Source organism: Platalea leucorodia (assembly GCF_965183815.1).
Source record: "Platalea leucorodia genome assembly, chromosome: 17".
In the NCBI taxonomy this organism is placed as follows: Eukaryota; Metazoa; Chordata; class Aves; order Pelecaniformes; family Threskiornithidae; genus Platalea; species Platalea leucorodia.
Window position 1 is genome coordinate 3,027,952 of NC_138839.1, and position 21,550 is coordinate 3,049,501.

General features: G+C 50.6%; 1 protein-coding gene across 1 annotated transcript; it reads right to left on the reverse strand.

Annotated features, from left to right (window-relative positions):
- Positions 1-1,681: 1,681 nt before the first annotated feature.
- On the reverse strand, positions 1,682-20,023 carry VWA1 (von Willebrand factor A domain containing 1; the record flags this gene model as incomplete). Its single annotated transcript, XM_082329132.1, has 6 exons — positions 1,682-2,072; positions 2,730-2,999; positions 3,776-4,048; positions 5,090-5,368; positions 11,151-11,714; positions 19,951-20,023. The coding sequence occupies 6 exons, from the start codon at positions 20,021-20,023 to the stop codon at positions 2,032-2,034; spliced, it is 1,500 nt and encodes a 499-aa protein (XP_082185258.1). The 3' UTR covers positions 1,682-2,031.
- Positions 20,024-21,550: the final 1,527 nt, after the last annotated feature.

The following is a 21,550-nucleotide window of genomic DNA, read 5'->3' on the forward strand; positions in this document are numbered from 1 at the left end:
ATGAAGTCGTCTTACCGAGTTAATGAATGACTCACCTCCCTCCTATCCCTTTCTCCTGTACAAGAGACAGCCCAAGGCAAATGCTCCACAAACCTAGACATGACGAATTCAACGCTCAGGAGACAAGGCCAGTGACAAAGTTCCTCTCAGCTCCGAAAGGAGCTGTTTTGAGAAGTCCGTAAGCCGAGCTAATGGAGGGTTTGCAGGATGGAGCAACACTGCATGGGGGCTTTCCAACATACAGCACAGCTTTAAAAAAAGTTCCACATGTAGGACAAAGAAGCAATAAATTTAAAATAGAGCAAGCGTTACTGAGGGAAGGTGTTCCCACTGATGCTGGTTTTTGTTACCAGGAAAGTATATACATTTCTTTACAGCACTAAGCCCTGAATTTTGGAACCATGCTGCTGCAACAGCTTTGTCACTAGGCGTTAAAGTTGTCTTTTCTTTTTCTAGCTCCCCTTTCCAAAGAGTAGCTTAGTGACAGCAAATTCAAGCCTGGGGCCAAAGGGAAAAAAATCAGATTTACTCTTCTCCCCTAAAAACCTGATTTTTAAGTGTAGCTCAAGCTTAGCACTGGGTGGAAGCCCAGGACAAGACACTAAAGATGTGCTGGGTGTTTTCAGAGTGCAGAGGATAGAGCCTGGAATGATAGTGCTGGAGACTTACTGTCCGTAATTAGTCACAGAACAGGCTAATTAATCTTCACACAGCTGCTCTGACAGCAGGACTCACATCCAATTTGGTGACACTGATTGCAGGTACGCCACAGTAATTCAGTGGTCATGATCCAGGCAGTACTGCGCTGTCGTTTGGAGTGCGTGTTTGAATGAGAAACAAAAGCTTTAGGTGGTCTTGCTGTCTGATTTTCTTTACTCGCTGCTGCTCCTTCAGCTCAGCTGAGGGCTGAGGGCTCTAGAGTAGAGTAAACTCTGGGGAAGCAAATTCCCAAGTTTTTGAGTTTCCCGCTCTCTCAGGCTGATACCAAATCCCAAGGCAAATGACTTGGGAGAATGGAACCCTTCAAAGTCCATCTGAGATCTGTATGTCATTGCAGCAGAGGAATTTAATAGCAGTGCCAGAGGGAGAGTGGAACAGTGTTGATGAGACTCAAGAATCCAGCAAGCAGACAGTGAGCAACCTTTCCTGCTAGAGCGCTCTGACGGTGCTTATCCGCCCTGGCCTGGCATGGCCCTATCGTTCTGTTTCTCAGAGTTCACTGACCAAGCTCTGCCATAAACCAAGACCATCTGCGAACACTAAACTGTCCTTGCACTTTATAAAAGGCAGGATGTCTTTTATAAAGTGTCTCCATGTCCTGGCCAAAGGCCAAGTCAGTTAACAACCTCTTTTATTCCTCTTCTCAGAAATCCTGGTGGCTTTGACCCAACCTCCTCTGCATACTGTACATTTCTGTATTATGTTATTCTTCTTTCTCCTAATGCTCTTCCCTTCCATCCCTGAGATGCTATACTTTTGGGATGCCTAATTTGAGCTACCTGTTGAGTACACTGGATGAGTTGGAGGAAAGCTGCTCTTTGTCAAGCGTGTCTGTTTCAATGGCTGTTGGCAGCAGGAATGGATCTGGCCGCCTGTAATCCTTCTCTGGGTGCAGGTGCCCAGAATGAAAGGCCAGGGCAGTAAACAGCCGAGTCTTGACCATGCTCATAAGCTGCAAAAATAAAACTGTGTCAACATTTAATAAATAGAGGACAGGCAGTAAGCAAGCAATAGTGAGGATTCATCATTTTGTCTTTTGTTTGTTATTTGCCAGGCATATTTATATAAAAGATTTGGGATCTGTTAGTCGGGTTGGTTGTTCCATCCAGCCAAGCCAAACCTTTAAGCTTTGGGAGAACTTGGCTGAGGACAGCCTTTAGGCTTGACAACCAGGACACCTCAACGGGCAGCGCAGGCTGGGAGATGATCTGTGAGCTTTCTGGTTTCCTCCCCTGACCCCTCCTTTTCGTCCAAGTCTTTGTCCAAGCAAGATTCCTTCCTCTGCCGGGAATCAGTTCACTCCAGAGTCTGTCATGCTCTCTGTCTGTGCTTATATCCTTGGGCCTCTGTAGCTGGGAAGAACACAAAAAGTATAATGTCAGCTGTAGCCACCTATTCTCCAAATTTGACTGAGTCAGAGATCTCATCCCTGTGGTCATCTTCACTATCACTCCAGCCTCTTGCTGGGAAAAAGGCTGTGCTTCTGCACTGTCACACAGCTTATTTTAGCTCCTGCTTCACTTCAGCCTATCGAGAATCCCTTTGTGTTTCATGACAGTAGTGGAAGGAGGAAAGCAGATGTGTTGTGCCTTAGTAGCTGTGTTTAATAGTTAGCTTGTCCCTGCCACGTTGAAAAATGAAGAGTAGCCAAGAGTTCCATTTTTAAACAGTACTTCCAATGCCCATGCCAGCTTTTAGCAGTCTTCCCGCCCTCGTTATCCCAAAGTAGTTGCAGGACTGTCTCCACTGTACGCTTTTTCTCCTGCCTGCAAACATAACGCCACTAGGAGGAGTATTGCTCTTAAAAATGGGGGAGAGAGCCCGTCTTTGGACAGTACCTCTTGAGCTGGGAGCTGGGATGAAGCCCTATTGGCAAGCTAGCTGAGGAGCACAGAGTATTGCAGCCCTGAGGGCTCCTCTGTGTTGGACCTCCGCAGCACCTCGGTGCCCTTCAGGACACTTGCCCTTGGCTAACGTGCCCCAGGACTCTGCCTCGCGCCCCAGCTCACCTGGCTGCATGTGCACCATGCGGCACAGCCCTTTGCCCGCCTGGTTCTTGTACACGGGCTTCACGCACACTTTGTTAGTGGTGCCTGAAGCCAGGTCTGTGAGGAGCACGCTGTGGATCTGCGGCGAAACGCTGATGATAGATGAAGGGCCAGTTTGCCGCCGGCATCTGACTCTGTAACCAAGGACTTTCCCATCGGCAGAGTCCCAGGAGGCTTTCAGGGTGTTGGGGCCCATGTCTTCAAAGCGAAGGTGCCTCACTTTGGAGCCCTCTAGAGAAAGAAGATTCATGTTACCGTGGGCCATTTGCATGGAGTGGTCCTTACCGCCTAGCTCCTTGTTCCTCCTGAGGGGATTGCTGAAAAGGGGTTGCCAGCCCGCCTGCTCTTTCTCTGTTGTAGAGACGCAACAGCCCATCACTCTACATCTCCACACTGGAGGAGCTCAGCCTAATTAGTCCCTAACTTTGTCCTGGTACCAGCACAAAATACTTTTGTTGGCACTGGCTGGCCACCTTGCGCACCCTCCGCTGCTGTCATTCTTTGAGCTCCTCACTCTTGAGTCCTGAGATAAGAGCTAGATTTTGCCTCCTGCAATATCTTTACAGGTACCTCCTCAGAGCAGAAGCTTCTGCTGATGAAATTTCCACCCCTCTGATGCTAAATCACACCAAAGAACAGACACTGAGGAGACAGGAGGGAAAGGCAGTTTTCTTTCTTCTTCAGGGAGATTCAGAGATCTCCAAGCCTGTTCTGCTTGTGCCTGCACCAGCAGCTTGGCAGTGCACACCCTGTAATAGCAGTCATATTGTGCATGTCTGATTTTCTTTCAGTCCTATGCCTTATACATCTGCTACATCCTAATGGCATATCATGTGCTGTTCATCAGAAGCTGCAGCTTTCCCCTTCTCTCATTCCTCCCCAGTAACTGGGCTGAATGAGTTCTCTGGCTTCACCTAGAGGCAGATGATCTGTGCAAAGAAACAGGCACGCTTCGGAGACTCCTTGTGCCCGTATAGTTTCCTATCAGCAGAGTGCTGCTCACTCACCTTCCTGAGTGCATGCTTTAGCTGACAGCGATTTCTCCTTTCCCGACCTGTAGATTGCTGTCACTGTCACCAGATAGGTTGTATTGGGTGCCAGATTCTCCACCACAGTGCTATTGTGCTTGCCATCCACCTCCAGCAGCTTCGCTGAGTTCCCAGGGAGCGGGCCGTACAGGATCTGATAGCCGGTCACGCTGTCCAGTGTAGGAGCCCAACTAACGTGGAAGCTGTGTGGCCCGGACTCTGAGATGAGAACCTGAGCTGGGCTTATTTCCTCTGAAAGCAATGTAAGAAGATGTGAATGAGTATGTAATTCAAGGCATAAAAATGCTGTCAGAGGAGCATAATTGACCTGTGCCATATTTGGCTTCCAGGAGGTGAAAGAAAATCCATCCAGCAAGTGGATGTCGATAGTCATCCAAGTCAGCACAACCCAGCTCAGCCCTAAGAAAACGGTTTCGCTACTCGTGCAGCATAGAGTGGGCAAAACTACTCAGCCAAAACTGTTCTTGTATGCAGAAAACGAATACTGGATGCAAGTTCATCTTGACTTTGTTAACCCTGCTCAGATTGTCAGTGTGCCATCTTTTTTGCACGTTGCTATCCAGCATAAATCTGAGTTATTCTTCTGGCCCAAACGACTAGTCTGCACAGAGGGGCTGGCTTTTGCCCTGAGCGCTCCTCCTCTCCTTCCCTCTTACATAGGGATTCCCCATCGGTGGATACACCTGCCTGGAGAAGCAGCAGGCACCTGCTTCAAGAGCATTACTCTCCCCTAGCTACACCTTAGCCTCAGGTAGGAGACGGGGATTTCCTTGTTCCCATAGCAGCTGCTCAAGATATGAAGGTCAAAATTCCCCGTTGGCAGTAACCCACACAAGGCAGCACTGCTGCTGCCTGGCCGTCAGACTGGGGTAGTGAGTAACTATGTGCAGCAGCCTGTGCTTTATCCCCAGTGGGCTCTACACCTCAGCCCTGTTAAATACTTGCAAGCTGCAGCTCCTGCCTTCTTCTCCCAGGGCAGTGGGCTCTGCTTTCCTCCAGACTGCTAGATTTTTAAGGTGGAAAGGGCATCTTATGACCATCAGACCTGATCCCGTTCTGGGCAGTCCAGAACATCTCTCTAAGGAAAGAGCTGCCAGCTGAGTGCCAGCATAAGGACGGTCATTATGTTCTGTCCTGACCACAACCATCTGCCTCCTGCCATCAGACCGTGAGGCTGTGGGATGCAGACCAAGGGCTGTCCTGTTTGCTTTGTATACACGAGGCTCAGCGCCATGGAGACTTCCCCCTTGGTCACGATTGTGCGCATTTTACCTGCCAGTGTAGTAACCCTTGTTGTCTGGGGAGGGAAGTAGTGGACGTTGGATTCAGGAATAAGTGCCACCTCGTAAGTAGTTTCTGGTGCAAGGTTGCTTAGCATGAGGCTAGTGTGAGCCCCAGACACTTGCTTCGTCCTCTTCCTTGCTAGATCATCTATTGGGGCGTACTCTAGGGTGTAGTAACCAGTTTCTTGGGAGAGGAGTTTGGGCCACATCAGACGGAAGCTGCTTGAGGTGATATCTACTGCATGGAGCCGATTTGCTTGGATAACATCTGGAAGAGAAACAGCAAGAAATCACTACTGACGTTAATACGCAGAACATGGCACATCTAAAATACAGCTGAAGTCACCTAGGTGCAGCCAAGGCCCTTCGTAGCAATGCAGTGAACCAGACCCTCTTTGAAAGGTTCAGGAGCACAAAACTAAATCCTTGAAGCCAAGCATAAAGCTAAAAAAATGTAAAACACATGTCAACTGAGGCAGAAATACTTGGGTTTTCACACCACTCCTACCTCTCAGACAAGACCCTTTCACTGAACAGAGCTTGCAAAGGAAATGCATGGGTCCCAGCCACCATGAGGTGGCATTTTGGCTAAAGCAATTGCTCAGGTGTGTCCGCACAACAGCTTCAGCTCAAGAATACTACTGCACCTTGCCTCCTAGGCATCTCCAGCCTCAAACCAGTTTGCCACAAGCCTCCAAGCTGCTCTGTAAAGCCCCAGCTTTCCCTCTCCATTCTCTCTGCCTTGTCCTCTGCACTAAGGCCAAACGGTGCTGTGATCTGCTGTGACAGAGAGCCCAGGCACGGCGGGAACCATGCCCCTGCCTCTCCAAGCCTGTCTTGCACCACCAAGAACAAATCTGGAGCGGTCCAGCAAGTTCTGGGCAGCCGCTACTGCCTGACGGATGTGTGGGAGCTACCGTGCCTGGCCAAACAGGCAGCTTCCCACAGGCAGCAAGACATTACCATGTACCCAACGCAGCAAGCAGCACTGGCACTGCCTGTGACAAAGCTGGAGACAGAATTTGAGCATCCAGGTTCCGAAACTCCTGCGGTCAGTTCATCCCGAGCTCCCTGTGGAAATCACCTGCCAGGGAAACCAAGCCACTAAATTTTGTCATGTATGTGAAGCAGCCCAGAGCGTGAAGAAATACATTTCTCCCTGCTCTCTGCCTGTGCCCAGTGGCCAGGAAGAAGGGGCAGCAACTGGGGACGGTCCAGCGTTTGCTGAGCCGGCCGCATTCATCCCAGCTGAAGTCACTCCCTGCAGTGTTTCACAGAGCTCCATTGTTTTGTGACATTCACCACGCAGAGCCACTCTCGTGCTATCTCCCCTCGCCCCCCCCCTGCACAGAGGCTTCTCTTCAAGGCTCGTGCTACCTTTGAGTTCTAGACCCCAAATACCAGACGCGAATACCTCTGACCTCTGCAGTTCCCCCAGCCTCCTCTGCTACTCGACCCTTCCCGATGGCCTCCTGAGCCCATCTTGGGCACAATTCCACTGTTCTCTGGTCTTCCAGAGGCGTAGAAACACACAGGACTTTGTTTCTAGCTCCAGGGAAGTGGCATACGAAGACACAAAGATGCTCTTTTTTAAAAAAAGATTTTCAAAAGCACCCTGAGCCTTAAAGAAGTGCATTTGCTCTGCACAGTGTCACTCCTGAAACCTTATCATAGTACCCACCAGCTCAAGCTTAAATACTTCACAGAGTACTGTGAGTAGCTCTCACGGGCTGCCCATTCCACAGAGGTAAAGCGAGGCACAAAAAGCCTGCCCAGACCTGCAAGAGAATCGAGGGTAGCCTTGCACTCTCAGACTTGTCCTTTAACTGGGAGAAGATCAGCTCTCCTCCTCCGAGCGGCTCCGAGTCCCTGCCAACTTCCCCGTACCAAATAAAGCAGCCTCAGTTTTTCCTCTGAGCTGTTCTTTGGCTCTGCCAGGCAGGCAGGAACATTTCCCTGCTCCGTGCCCTGCCTGCTCCCATCCACACGCGCTGCCAGCCAGCAGCACTCCACCCAGCCGGAGCCTGGAGGAGGCAGATGGCGGGAGGCAGCACCACGGGGCCTGGGGCACTGCACCCTTCTGTGAGCCCCGCGACTACCAGTGGCCAAGCCACAAAGGAACAGGGAACAGGGGAAAGGCCTCAGCGCCGAAAGCCCTGCCAAAAGCTCAGGGAGTGGAAATAAGTGAGCTTGGAGGCAGGGCCCAGGGACGCTGTAAGTAAATGGGGCAGAGTAAAGTGACAGGGTGCAACACCTGAGCGACACGCTGCAGGAAGCCCGCAGCAAATAGCTCTGCCCCTTGTTGCCAGATTACAGATGCCTTGAGCGTATAAAGAGGGCAATAAGCCCCAGAAAATAGATGCCCATGATATGCTTCACAGCACCTCCTGGCTCCCAGAGGGAAGCAGCAAGTTAATATCTCTAGTATTAGACCCAGGCAGTGCCTTCCTAACACTCAGAGACAGCTCGTGACACACTTGCCTTCCACCTCCTGCCTCTTGGTGACTTGAAACACCGTTTTGCAGCCACAAGTTTGCTGGCATCCCGTGAACGCTGGTGAGGTCGAGCTGAGGCTCGCAGGAATGCTGCTGCTTTCATGATGTGTGTAAGAAATGCAGCCGGGCAGCAGAGGAACCGGCGTACGTGATCCCCTCTCTGCAGAAGCTTCGGCTGGGACTTAGGAGAAATCACTTCTGCTTTGTGGCTCTATTTCCCTACTTTGATATGGATGGGAAGAGGGTTCCGATTTGGGGGGGAACAACACACTTCTCCATTACCAGGGTGGACATTCAGGGGCTGAGATCACGCCCTCCGGCTGCCTGCTTATACTCAGTGCTAAGGGAGAATGTCAGAGGACTCTAAGCTCAAAGCCTTCACTGCAGCAGAAGTGATCCAGCACCTTGTTTCAGATCAGAAATGCGTTGCCCTGAATATGCATGGGAAGTGGCTGATGTTTTGTCACTGCTGGGCAGGTGGGCTCCTGCAGAACTTGGCTCAGAAGATGGTGCCAAAGGATGAAACAAGTCAGCCGTTGTCAGTTCAACTGGCTGAGTGGAGAGCAAGTGGATGCTAGCAGAGAACCTGATGTCATCTCAAAGGAATGCCTTAGTTTCACAATATTTGAAGGTCCTTCCCCAGAAGGAGAGCACCAAATGCCATATATAGGGTACATAACATACCAGACGCAATGGAAGGAGCCTGAGCTAGATTCCCCTTTCCCTCACGCTAGGAAAGGCAGAGGCGTCTGCCAGGAGGCAGCTGTGGCTGTGGCCATAGCCAGGCTGGCTGGGAACTGTAGGCTGCTGCATTCTGCAGACTCATTGTGTCGGGACCCTGTGCCAAGGCAAAGGAGGGGGAGTGAACATGCACATCCATCCACAGTCCCTGTCTTGCACCCTTGTGCGTAGTAGCATTACTGGAGCTACTTCAGGTCCACCATGTCTAAGAAGCAGCCCATCTTCTCTGCACTGCGACACAGCCATGTTTTTCAAAAAGGGAACGGAGGCAGAGACATCTCATCCCTTGGCCTCAGCAGAGCCTGTAGCAGGACAGAAATACAGTTCAGAAGAGTAAGGCACTTTCCTTTTGTCTCCCTGTCCAAGTAGTGGCTGTCTTGCTCTCTAGGACTGAAAACCCTTGCTGTGAACTCCAGACGCAGCCCTGACAGTTCATGATACTATTTGTCTGCTCAGATCTCTGATCAAATTCCCGAAGGCAAAGAAAATGCTTCGTAACTGAGCAACTCCTACATAAAGGTGTCTGCCTTTGTACAGTGAGGTACAGCTGCGGAGACTGAGCTGTTCCATGGAGGGGTCTCAGCCTACCTGAGACAACAGCAGCTTGGCAGCCAGGGACCATTGTGCTGGAGTATCTGTGGAGCGGGCACGAAACACCCCATTCCTGGGTAGGAGGTGGAGGGAGGAGAGCAACTCTTGACAAAGCTTGTTTGTGCATCTACAAAAGGCTTTTAAAAAACAGCAGCAAGAGATGAAGATAAGGTAGCGGTGATAATAAAACCAGTCTGGGCTGTTCCAGAGTTGAAAAGGCCTAATTTCTGCCTGCCAAGGATCCTGTCTGCCCCTGCTACCCCAGGGGCCAGAAGCAGTAAGGGTGGTGATGAGGGCTGCCTCCTCCAGGCAGGGAAGAGTGGACATATGTGGCTTTATTAAGGCTAACTCAGGTGATGTTACCCATATCTGGTATTTTACGTAAAGCACCAGTCCCTGGATTCATGTGGGAATCTCACCTTCCATTAATATCCCAGGCTGGTAACTTTTAGACCTGGTGGATGCACAGAACACTGCCCTCAGGCACAGCAGGGTATTTATTACCTTTGCAGATCTTACGGTCTTCAAGACAATCTTGAGCTGCAAGGATATGTAGGTGAGGTCTCATTTTGGGATGCTATTTCATACCATCTGGATTCAGGGTGCACTAGAAGCTGAAACAGCCACTTGAAACGAAACATCTGGGGGTCTGTGTGGCATCTGGTACAGTAGAAAGACTGCTGGTACTGCCCCGTGCCCATACGGAAGAGAGGTGGATGATTGGAGAACATAGTCCCTGTGTGTGATTTGTTAAATGATCGTGGTTGGAAATAGAAAGAAATTGCTACATACAGAGGATTCTTTGGAAAGGGTTACTTGGACACTCCAACGCCAGCTCTAACCAACTCACATACCAGAAGCCAAATGAGGAATTAAAACAGGATTTCCAATGGAGAGAGAACCTCCAGAAAATGAATGGAAAGTCTGCAAAGTCATAGTAACTCACTCAGCTTTCCAAACAAATCCAGAGGCATTGGGAGGCTGAGGCAAAACCCCTGCTTTGCAATCACGGGCACTCCCACCGCGATGGCATTCAAGAGCTGCAAAAAGAACATGCGTTGTGCAGCGGAGCATGCAGATTAGCATGAGATATTCCTCTTGGCTTCCAAATACCTGTCTTCTGGCCCAGATTATGGCTTTGGGTCTCCTCGGACCCTTTCCTGGATGCTTTACAAAACAGGACTGCTGAAAAATAAAATCTGCTGTCTGTTCCTGCTCTCTGCACAGCAACCGCCACAACCATGCTAGCAACAAAGAGGTAGCAGTTGGCCTGCTAAGCCTAACAAGTCAGGGCTGGGATTTTCTTCCAAGGGCTGCGCTAGCCAAGTCGACCTATAGATCTGGCGGATGTGGAACACGTTACAACAGAGGATTTATGGAACAAAAACATTCCTCTCCTACAGTCTTAATGCTGACAGCAAGCACCATCCTTAATTGCTCTTTGTAATAGAACAACAACTGCCAGCCACTTGTAGGCAGGAGTTAGGTGTCCCGGTGGGTGCCAGCCACTGTGCCCGCACATCATGGTGTATTTTAGAAGTCAGATCTACCCTAGACAAGAGTTTGAGGGAGCTGAGAGGACCAAATCCTTTCCAGGTATACACATCCCGTTTTGTGTATGCAATGTGTTCACCTCCACCTCCATCAGTTTAGAGAAAAAAAAATTCACCCTGAATGTGAAAATCAAGTCCAAGGGGCTTAGGCACCTTGCTCCCACAGTCAGCAGCCTCTTACTGTAGTTAAATCATTGACTGTTCAGGAAGCCTTTGGTTAACAATTAACCAGGTGGGGGCATTTTCATGCTACGCTTGAATTATATGGATATCTGTGACCTGCATGATTCATTTCAAAGTCTTATAAGTTTTTAAGGAATCCAGATAATATGCTGCCTGAGCCTCCTTCCTTCATTAACAACTGAACAACTCATTACAAATACAAGTTCACCTCACTAACAGGTCTGCAGAAGGGAATTTGTCCCAGTCAGTCATGGGACCTTCCAAGGGGAACAGAGATATTTGTCCCAGACCTCCTAAAAGCCTTGGTTTATACTTGGACCTACAGCATTGTGGACAAAGCACCTCAGCGTGCAAGGGCAGCGGCTGTGGGTCACGAGGACCATTGGTTTTAGGGGATTCTCACACTGCCTGCCCTGCAGAGCCAGGCATTAACCCATATTCCGCCCTGTTGCAAACTCCCAGTGACCACAACCCAGCCCCACTGTACCTAGGATAGCATCTCGAAGCTCCTTTGTGATGATGGGTAGGTCGTCAACGTCCACAAAGTGCAGGTGCTTCTCAGGAGGCTGGCTGGCAGCAGCAGAGAGTTCCAGGTAATTCCCCCGTCCAGTGCTGACAATGAAGACCGTTACTCCCATGTCCTTCAGGAGCTGCATGGGTTCAGAGATGTCATCAGTGGAGAAACCATCTGTCACCCAAACCAGTACCTTGGGCACATCTGGTCGGGCACCAGCTTCATCACTGAAGAACTTCTCCTTGGCATAGGAGAGCGCTTTGCCTGTGTTAGTGTCGCCCATGAGCTGCCGGGTGTCCCGGATGGCTTGTTGCAGAGTCCCACTAGACAGGTACCGGTCAAAAGGGAACTCCATGGTGGGCATAGTGCTGATGTGGATGATGCTGGTCTGGACATCTTTGGGGCCAAAGGTGAAAGGTTGCACAAGGTCCCACATGAATTCCTTGACCCTGGAAAACTCATAGTAGGAGACGCTGCCAGAGCTGTCCAGCAAGAAGAGGAGGTCCCCCTCGGAATTGGAAATAGATGGCTGGGGACCTAGCAGGGGAAGAGAGAGGGAGGTGCGTTAGTGGAATGATGTGAACCCATACCTGCACGCGCATCTGCTAGGAAAGCTTGGTTATCTTGTGCCAAATCTCAGAATTCAGTGAGAATTTTGCTGGGTAGAGACCTCAGGATTTGCCCCTTTTTATTATTATTTGCATCTAGTGTGAGGACTCCTGGGCTTTATTCTCAGTCCTGCTGTCAACTACCCAGGAACTTCTCACCCCATCTCCCTAGCACCCCGTCTTCCCTCACTGGACAGCTTTGCTCAGACTCATCTGTATGATCACAGCTATCCTGTGTGAACACTCTGAGATGCTAACACCGAAGTGTTAGCCAGAGGCCTGCCTGTGATCGTTCACAAACTAAGTTCTCTTAGCACCTTTTGTTTTAAAGTACATTGCCAAAAAAGCTGTCTCTGCTGTGAACAGAAAACTGGTTCCTAAGTCCTCTGAGGTCCAAGAACCTGAATTAGTTACAGGATCACAAAGAGCAAGAGGAAAAAAGTTCATGAGACCGCCACCACCCCACTGAATGGTAGAATTGTGACCTGTGTTGGACTACTTGTCTCCCACTGCTTTCCTTGGGTGCAATCTCACTTTGGGACATCACAGCCGCTCAGCCGATCTCGGTCCTGCCCAAGAGGGTCACTGCAAGGAGAGAAGCCAAAGCACTGCAGCGGAGCTGGAAAGAGCTCTTGGAGGCACTGCAGGGCAGCAGCCTAGTGCTGATCTGCCTGGCCATGGGACCCTCTCAGCAACACACTTCAAACACACCACCTACCCCACAGGGTTTCAGGTTGGCCAAGAGGGTAAGAGACATGCAAAGGAACAGCTGGAGCATCTCAGCGATACAGCAGCAGCAGCCCTGAGTGCTGGTGGTGTGCTCGGCCCATCGCTGTGAACCGTGGCGCAATATCCCAGCACACAAGTGTCGCAGCTGCCATGCTCCACATACTTTGGTCGACTGAGATGGACAACAGGGACTCCCAGGAAACAGAGGCAGCACATCTCAGCCCTGCTGCGTGCAGCTTGCCCTCTGGCTCTCAGCAAAGGCCAACGCTGCAGACAAGTTTGGCCTTTTGGAGCTCACTCCTTTTACATGTTCGGCACCTCACCTAGTTCAGTCACCACTAACAGAGGGAAGGCTGAAGACACATTTCACCTAGCTGCCGTGGTGAGCTCTCCAGGAGCAGGGAGAGGAGGTCCCCCTGCCTGCATTGGCTCCCTGCTTTCCAGGCTTTGTTGCCAAGTTTGTTTTAAAGTCATGTTTTACACATTTTCAAAGATAAAGAAAGCAAGGAGGAGCAATAGTTACTCTTTTTCCTCCTTTCCATTCACATGCACGATCCCTACTGTTCAAGGAGCTACTTGGATGGCCAGAAAAGACCCCGTGTCTCCCAGAGGAAAAGGTCGATCATGAGAGAGGCAGGCCAAAAGACTGAAAAACTGGGATGAACTATGCCTGAATTCAGCCTAGTGCCTGACTCCTGAGAAAATACAGCTCCTTGCGGAATGGGGGCAGGATGAATGCCTGATATTTCTCTGGTCCAAATTCAGTCAAGATGCACAGCAGGTGGGAGCAGAAAATGCCATTGCAGCAGTGAAGGGACATAATTTCCCGGGACACCAATCTCACCTCATTCTTAGGTGCTGCAGAAGGACAGGGGGCTGGAACAGAGCAGGGAGCCAACACAGGCAGGGCAGAAGAGATGCCCTGGACCTGACACTGCAGGAGCAACGGGAGCTCTGGCTCCTGAGCGCACCCAGTACTTCCACACTATGCTCACGCAGGGTCTGCAAGCGCTGCACAGACTTATGAAGCCTCACAACAGTCTTTCCAGGCACATGTTATAACCCATTACAGATAAACTGAAAGGCCAAGGCAGTGGAAAAAGGCAGGAGCTGAGGCACAGGAATCAGGGTAGAGCTAGAAGTACAACCCGCAAGTCCTGGATCCCGCTCTCACTGCTGCAGAAAAAACGCCTCTGAGCTACCTCAGCTTGCACTGACACCTCTGGTTACACAACACCAGGCTGATCCTGAGTGCTTTCTGCTCCAAGCTGGAGATGGACACGTTCCAGGAGCTGGGAACATTCCTCACCAGCCCGAGCCAGCAGGTCAGTCGTGCCCCGTGCCAGGGAGGAGCCTCTGCCATCCAGAGCTGCTGCTCTGGGCTAACGCGCAGCAGTCCCAGGGAAAGAGGCAAACTGCTGATCGCAAGACCGAGGGCAACGGCCAAGGTCAGGAGCAACTTTTGAACCTAAAACAACTTACAGGTTTATCCTGTCTTATGACAATGGCAGTGCCTGGAAGAAAAACGAGCTGTATTTGGAGAAGAATGAAATGATAAAGAAACTTGATGAGAAAAACTGCTGGCTCTTCTCTCCCAGGAGAGGTGGCTGATTCTCAGAACTGGCTGCCTCTCGGTTCAAAGGCTATGGTCCACACAAGACTGGCAGAAAGCTCCCTGATTTATACCACTGTTGGCAGGAAAGTCTGGAGTGGAGGAGCTCCTCCCTAGATCACTTTTTAAAGGCTGGGCTAATTTGATGTTTTCTTGCTCTTCTGAATACATCTTGACCTCCTTTCCCAGACGGTCTTAGGAGCAGCACCTCAACGGGGCTCTGGGACAAGATGTCTGCGAAGGGGCTGCACAGACCCATTTGTGCAGAAGAATGCGATGTGTCAGGCTTCTGAGGGTGGGGCTGGAGTCCTGCTCCATTTGACTCATTTTTTTACCATTTCAATTAAACCACTGTCTGGGAAGCACAAACACATAGGGGACTCCTCCCACTCTTAGAGCTTGGGAGGTTTACAATAGCTAGAATATCAATAATGAATTTGGAACTCGTTTAACCACCACGCTGCTTTCTGACAGCTTTTGAGATGCAAGAAGGGAGAAAAAGCCTCAGACCAGAGATTCCTGCCTGCCCATTTGGGCTCCTCTGTCAGTGAAGGGATCAGGAACGTGGGGTGGCCAAGCAATGTGGGCTCTGGAGCACGGATGGACTTGGTGCGGCACACCGTGGTCGAGTGCTGGAGCCATGTGTGGGAGCCAAAACCACAAGGCAGTAGACAGCTGAATGGAAAGGCTCCTGTAAAATTAATTGCTCCAAGGAGACAGCTCATGCAGACAGTTCTTCCCCTGCAGAAAGCCATGTCAAGGCAGGCCCAGAGATAGCAATGAGCCTGGCAGAGACGAGCAGGGGGTTGCTAAGCCCCCACCGGGGCACTACTCCAAGAGGCAGATATGAGATCGCAAAATCAAGAGGAGGGAAAGGACCAGGGCAGGGGAACAGTGTGTGTGTTCAAGGGGCCTGTTACATGTCCTGACAGTGAAACCTAATGACCTGAGCCCAGAAAAGATCATGAACCAGCAAGAGCACAGCCAGTTAGCGTACAACACAAGGGGCTCAAGTGGAAAACCAGAAGGCGGAGAAGTGGTTCAGGCTTGAGCCATGGGGGACTTGATCCTCTTTGCCCAGTCTTCATTTGGACAGTCTTTACCCTGCTATTTATTTCCCTCACTGGACACCGTTCCGATGCTTGCCTGTACAACTAGGGCATGAGTGCCTGGGTCTGTCCCGTGGCAGGAGCGATCACGTCGGTGTGCTCAGGAATGTCGGGGGGAGGTACAGCGGAGCAAGGGCCAGGTGTGCTGGGAATGGCCTCAGCATGGGGGACAGAAGTGACACGTGTGCGTCAGGACCACACTTATTGCATGTATTACAGTATAGGTGTGCACTGGGAGAAAGCCAGAGTGCTTGGACACATGGTCTGTAAACATGCAAATAAACGTGCTGCCTGCAAGCCGCTGTGCTGCTACAGAGACCAAGGCAGCACAGGGACCCCTCTCCTGCGTAGGTGCTGGCTGAGATGGCAGGGGCATAGCAGATCTCCTGAAGCAACAGGAGAAATCAGACGGAGCCTTCAGAAATGGAGGACATTAACGTTACTCGGAGGTGACTAAGCAAGAGATGCTAGGAGGAGGCAGGAGTGGGACCTGCAGTCTACATGGATTACAGCCAGTTCTGCGTGACCCAGCACAACTCAGCCCTGCGTTGCAGACACACACCCCCCCAGCAACTTGGCATTCAGAGCTCAGCAGAAAATAAAAGTGAAGTCCAGTAAGCTTTCCTGCTTGCCCATAGCAACATGCAATTTCATCACCACATCCCACAGCAGAGCTGAACCTGTGACCTACAGGTCCCTGCCACTGGTTCCTGGAGCTCCCTGCCTCCCATGCCAGCAGGGCAGAGCACCAAGGGCTTTGTTTACAGCTTCTGGCCGCATGAAGCAAGTCGAACACACGTAGCCACAGCTCCGTGCTTTCCCCTCCACTGGAAGAAGTACAAGCCACTGACTTGGCTGGCAAGCCGTAGCGAGAGGTCTTGGCAACGTGATTGCCGCCTCCCGGGGGAAAATTATTGTTACTCCCCTCTGCTCCTCACCATTTTGTGGAGGTTGCTTGTTTCCCAAATGTTGCAACCAACAGCTGTGAAAGCTTCTGACCCTGACAGGGCAGGGATCAATGGCCAAAGGACGTTGCTCACAAGTGGTAAACAAAGTCACGTGCACCGGCACGCCGGGAGGGGAATTCGGAATTCACCACGAGGGAGCAGATGGAAGCAAAACCCAACTCCTGCCAGAACTACCTGCATGGGGCAGCATGTGGGTGAAACCCAGCGTGGAACACCTGCTCAAAAGAGAAGAACATCAAAGGAGAGTCAAGAGCCATGCCCACGTCAAACTGCACTCTTGACTGTACCCTGCAGCTCTGGGGCACCAAGAGAGCTGGGCATCCTTGAAACACTGGTTTGACCCGTCATACGTTGCTGGAAATCGCTGTGTTCATTAGGAGGCTCTGCAGGAAGAGCTACAGCTTGACACCAAAATGTTCTGCCTGGAGGGTAGAAAGCCTTGGTTGACAACCGTTGGTTAACAATCGGTTAACAAAAGCAAGAGTTACACTGGTGGGCAGGCATGTATTTTGGAGCTAAAGGGACTGTCTGTAGGTGGAGCAGAAGGCTAATCCTTCATACAGGCAAATACCACCACAGTTACCTCTGCTTAACACAGCCCTGCATAAGATGGAAACAAATTCCTCCCATTTAGATTTTGTCAGCAGAAAGGATCCATAAAAAAATCTAGACAAAGGATCTCACTACATCAGGAGTGTGGCAACGCTTATAAAGTGACTGGACACTCCATCATCCTTCCCTCCAGGTTTAGGTTTTCAATTCCTTCATCTTTCTTCCTGCTCTTTGTCCTTCATCCAATACAAACATGCCATCCATGCCAGAGGTGGGGCTGCGGAGATTTGTTACCAGTAAATCCCTGCCTTACGCAAGCAGCTGCTGTTTTCAAGCAGTTTCCTTGCTTTACAGCAAAAGATTGGCTCTTTGGCAAGATGCCAAATGACGATTTTTCGCTTTCAGTGGGTTCTGAGAGAAGGGGCATCCATTAGCACCTCCCTGCCTCCGGAACTGTGAGGCCTTTGCTGCTGAAGAGCTGAGGGATAACTCTGCAGACCTCGTATCATTGCTGCTCCTGTGCTCTACTTAAATCCAGGGAACAACAGAGAAGGCCTGGCAGTGTCCTGTTGTCACCCTATAGCTGATACGTGGTCGGTAGACGCAGATCAGTCATGCCAAGAAGTGTTCTGAAGGGATCGATATGGGAGCACAATGTCACCTTGGAGTCTCAGTGCTGCCTGTTGAAATGCTTGGCTTTTCCAGGAGAAAAACAGCTGGTCAGACTTCCCTGTCTTACACTGGGATGCTGACAGGAGACATCCGCGTCAAGAGTTCCCTGCACTCTCAGCTGGGACCTGAACACAGGCCACATGCCTGATTTACAGGGACTTGGAACTTGTAGAGCATAAAGGATTTAGCAGCCAAAAAAGATCACGTCCTGTCTTGGTTAACTATCTTTGAAATTCCCTGTTTGTCTTCCCTTCTCACTGTTTGGCCATGCAAGGAAAAAAGTTCTACTACGAGTGGAGCCAGGTTTGGAGGCTGAAGAACGCAGTCTGTGGTTCCCTGCGGCCCCTTGGGATGACAGTGAGAGGCAGGAGGAGAAAGGCACCGCCTCTCCCAGAAAGAGAGGTATCCCACCGCGCCAGCCAGGAGGTGTTTTACACTTAAAACCACGTCAGAGAGGGGCCTGTGCCATGGGAGACAGCTAGATCACCCGCCTGTTTAAGGAGCTGAGCCCCACCAAGCAAAATATACTTGTGTGACGAAAAGCCCAAACTGCCTGTGCAGGTTCCAGCTCGTCCATGCCACAGATTACAGGCTGTGGGTTGAGAAATGGCCCTTCAGACAAATTCCTCTGGCAGGAAGGAAGCTGGGTTGCCATCTCTTATGATCTTTTCAGGAGTTTCACTATCTCTGCTGTTTTATTTAGAGCCTCAAGAGTCCTGGAACCATGGAATTATGCCAGGTACTGAGCTATACTTCAGAGATCGGTGCGGGGCCCTCTACAAAGTGTGTATGGATGGACCGCGTCTTTATTTTTCACTTGCTGCACCCACAGGGACAGTAACATCCCCATCATTTTCTGCTGATGCTGGTCCAGAGTAGCCAGGTAATGACAACCTAAATTTCATTTATCAAAGCCCAAACTATCAAATGGTCGTGCTTTACGCTGATGCAGCAGAGATCTGAATCTGGACCCAAAGAGGAAAGCGGTGGAACTGGTCATGCGATGCTCTGCCTTGACTTCGTGCCTTGGTGCACTAAGTCAACAGCCATTGCCTGAAAAAGCTAATCATTCCTGAGCATCTAGAAGCACCGCTGGCCACCCAGTAGCTTCCCCACTTTGTCCACAGCAGGTGAGAATAAAGCCACTATCATTCACATTGTCAAGTCCCTAGGAAACAGAGTTATGACATGCATCCCTACGTCTCATTGTGCGATCATGGCACAGCACCATAGCAGCTCCAGACAAGAGCTAGCGCAGCCCAGGAGCCCTGCCAGACTGGCTGTTTGCTCGAGGTTGCTTTAGGGAGGACCTGGGAGCCGCCCAGGAGGCCCCCACATCAAAGCTGCTGGGGAACGGGCGCCTCGCCGACCAGCAGGTTCATTTTCTCTAAGGGTGCTGGGCAGCGTGCAAGCCAAAGTCAGCACATCAGTAACACAACAGGCACAACTTTGCCTCTGGAGCAAGGCACAGTCCTTCTGGAAAGCCACGGCTTGCTTTTTCACATCCTCTGAAGGTCTGAGCATTGGTTTTAGCCTGGACTGGGGAACTGCCACATACACGCCCATGGCAGCAGAAATGCATGACAATAGGAATAACTGCTGCCTGTGTGGACGTCCAGCATTGTGACAATGCCAGAGGCAGCAGTACCATTCCTGAACTGGCCTGTGTCACTGGGGGACAGAGTCCAGTACCCTGTAAGGGGATCTGAGCAATAGGCACAGTCTGCCCTGCGTACCAGAGGCAGAATCAGACCCCAGCAGCCTGGGCTGCTGTCTGAGCCTGAGGACCTCCTGTCCGGACAGACCAGAGGCTCACTTCTCCTTTCACACTGGATTACGTTTCCCAGGTGCAGCGAAAACCAGATGCAGCCAGCAGAAGCCCTGCAGTCAAAGAACAGAACCTTTTCCTACTTGTGAACACAAGGCAGAACACAAGTCATTGCATCAGCTCAGCCCTCGCAATGTGGGCTCCGTCTCCTGCCCAGCACTACAGCGCAGGGACCAGACCCGGGACATTCATCTCCTCCACGCCCCTTTCCCCGCTCTCCGTTCTGCGACACCGACCCATAATCATTTTCCCTGAACAGTATCCAAGGGAAAGCATTTTAAAGAGGAAATGTAATGATTGAATTACGGAGATTAGCAAGAGAACAAGACGACAGGTATAGTATCAATCACTCTTTACTTCTCTTAATCGGTGTGCCTCAGTACATAGGTAGCAGTGAGGAGTCAGGATTTTTTCCATATGATTGCACTAAATTCTGCAATTTTCTGAAACAGTTTTCTTTCCGCTACTGGAAATAAGCAAGATAAAATTTCTTTCTAACATGGCAATTTTAGAAAGGTTTTTTGTTTGGTTTGCCCTTGTGCCAGCAAAGTAACATACAAGCATAACTATACACCTAAAGCAGCAATAAAACTTCAGCTTTTATTCTGAAAGGGTTTTATTAAAAGCTCTAAGGACCAGGAGGTATTAAATGGGGGAAAGCAGCAGGGGAACGCCTTGCCTTTTCAGGCACTCACCTCTCTCAGGTGCGTTCTGTCCCACAGCAAACTGCAGCCACAGACCAAGAGAAAGCACTGTCTTGGCCAACATAGCAAAGTCTGGTCCTGGGCAAACTACCTTAAATCCAGAAGCTCGGCTCTGTGAAGGCAGATGAAAGGCTTAAGATCAGTCATATTACGTGCAAGGATCCACCAGATCCCAGGGTGCCACTTCTATGCTGCTCATGCCTTGAGATCCGACTGCTTCTTTATGCGTTTTGCTGGGCTGTGGTGTAAGCTCTGGCTCCTGGAGGCAATTTTCCTTCCCCCCCCCCCACTCCTTTTAAAGTCATAAATCCATCTTGACAGGAATAGCTGGAGGAGAGGCACAAACAGCACCCCTGCTGCTGTTCCTTTCCCGAGTTAAACTTGCCCCAGGAGCGGGGATTCAATTGCAGGCAGTCTGCATGCAGCTGGGCTGGTTTGAAAAATATATCCCTATAGATAAAACTTTGGCCCTGCAAGACACTGGCAGCAGTCCAGCTACCAGGGGGGAAAAAAAAAAAAAGCTCAGAGAAATCCAAAGCTGCTCTGCTCTGGAATGAACTAGAAGGAGGAAAAACACGTATATAGAGGAAAGAAAAAGTAGAAAGGCTGGGGAGCCTGCCCTGCCCTGGGAATATTGGCTAATCTTCTGGGAGGAGGCAGGCTGCGCATTCCCCCAGGTCCTAGCGCTACCCAGCGCCTGTCCCTGCCCTGTGCCCAAAGCCCAGGGCTACAAGCCACCGCCGTGGCTCGCTGCTTTACCCCGCAGAAGAGCTGGTGCAGGAGCCCCCAAGAAACGCGGAGCCTGCGGGAAGCAACCGCTGCCGAGGCGGGGAGTGCCGGCCGTGCAGACAGGGGCACGAAGCGATGTTCTCGCTGGTTATCTCCCTTCGGTGCGGCATTACAGGCGTTCTCAAGTCTGTGACTTCTGAGTCAAAGGGGACTCGCGTGCCTGAAGACAGAGCTGTGACAAATATCTTACTGGATGGAGGGGCAGAAGAGTTTGGCAGAGAGCACATACAAAAGACCCCCGGTTCAACCTTCACTAGCACGCGTCCTCGCTATTCCCCCTGTACGCGGGAGACTTTTGCCAGAACAAAACGTGGGCCAAGCCTAGTTTCCCTTCTCATGGCTGTCCTGCTGTCCACGTATCTGCTTTTGGCCCCTACCCATCAGGTAGAAGTGACAATAGTCCCTCCACCTTTTTCCACTTTAGGTTTTAACATGTGCTACTTCTGGACAGATCCAAGATGTTACTAGCAGAGAAAAGCTGGGCAGTTACACCCAATTACGAAGAGACCCATCAAGCCTCATCTCTCTTAACATGGGGAGTGACCAACAAGACAGGCTAAAAAGTAGCAAAGGAGGAATGCTTAGGAGCCTGGGGGATTTCAGAAACTGGCAAGCAATATTTCCTCCAATTTGTTTTTTCTCTCCTGGGAACTGTAAAAAACAAAAAAGTGAACAGGAGTTAGGAGCCAAGGAGCTGTGCAGGGTGGAAAAAAAGTTGTATCCAAACTCATCAGCCAAACGAAAAGTCAGACCAGGCCCAAGAAATCAGATCCAACTGAGAAGCCATGGATGCAGTCAGCTA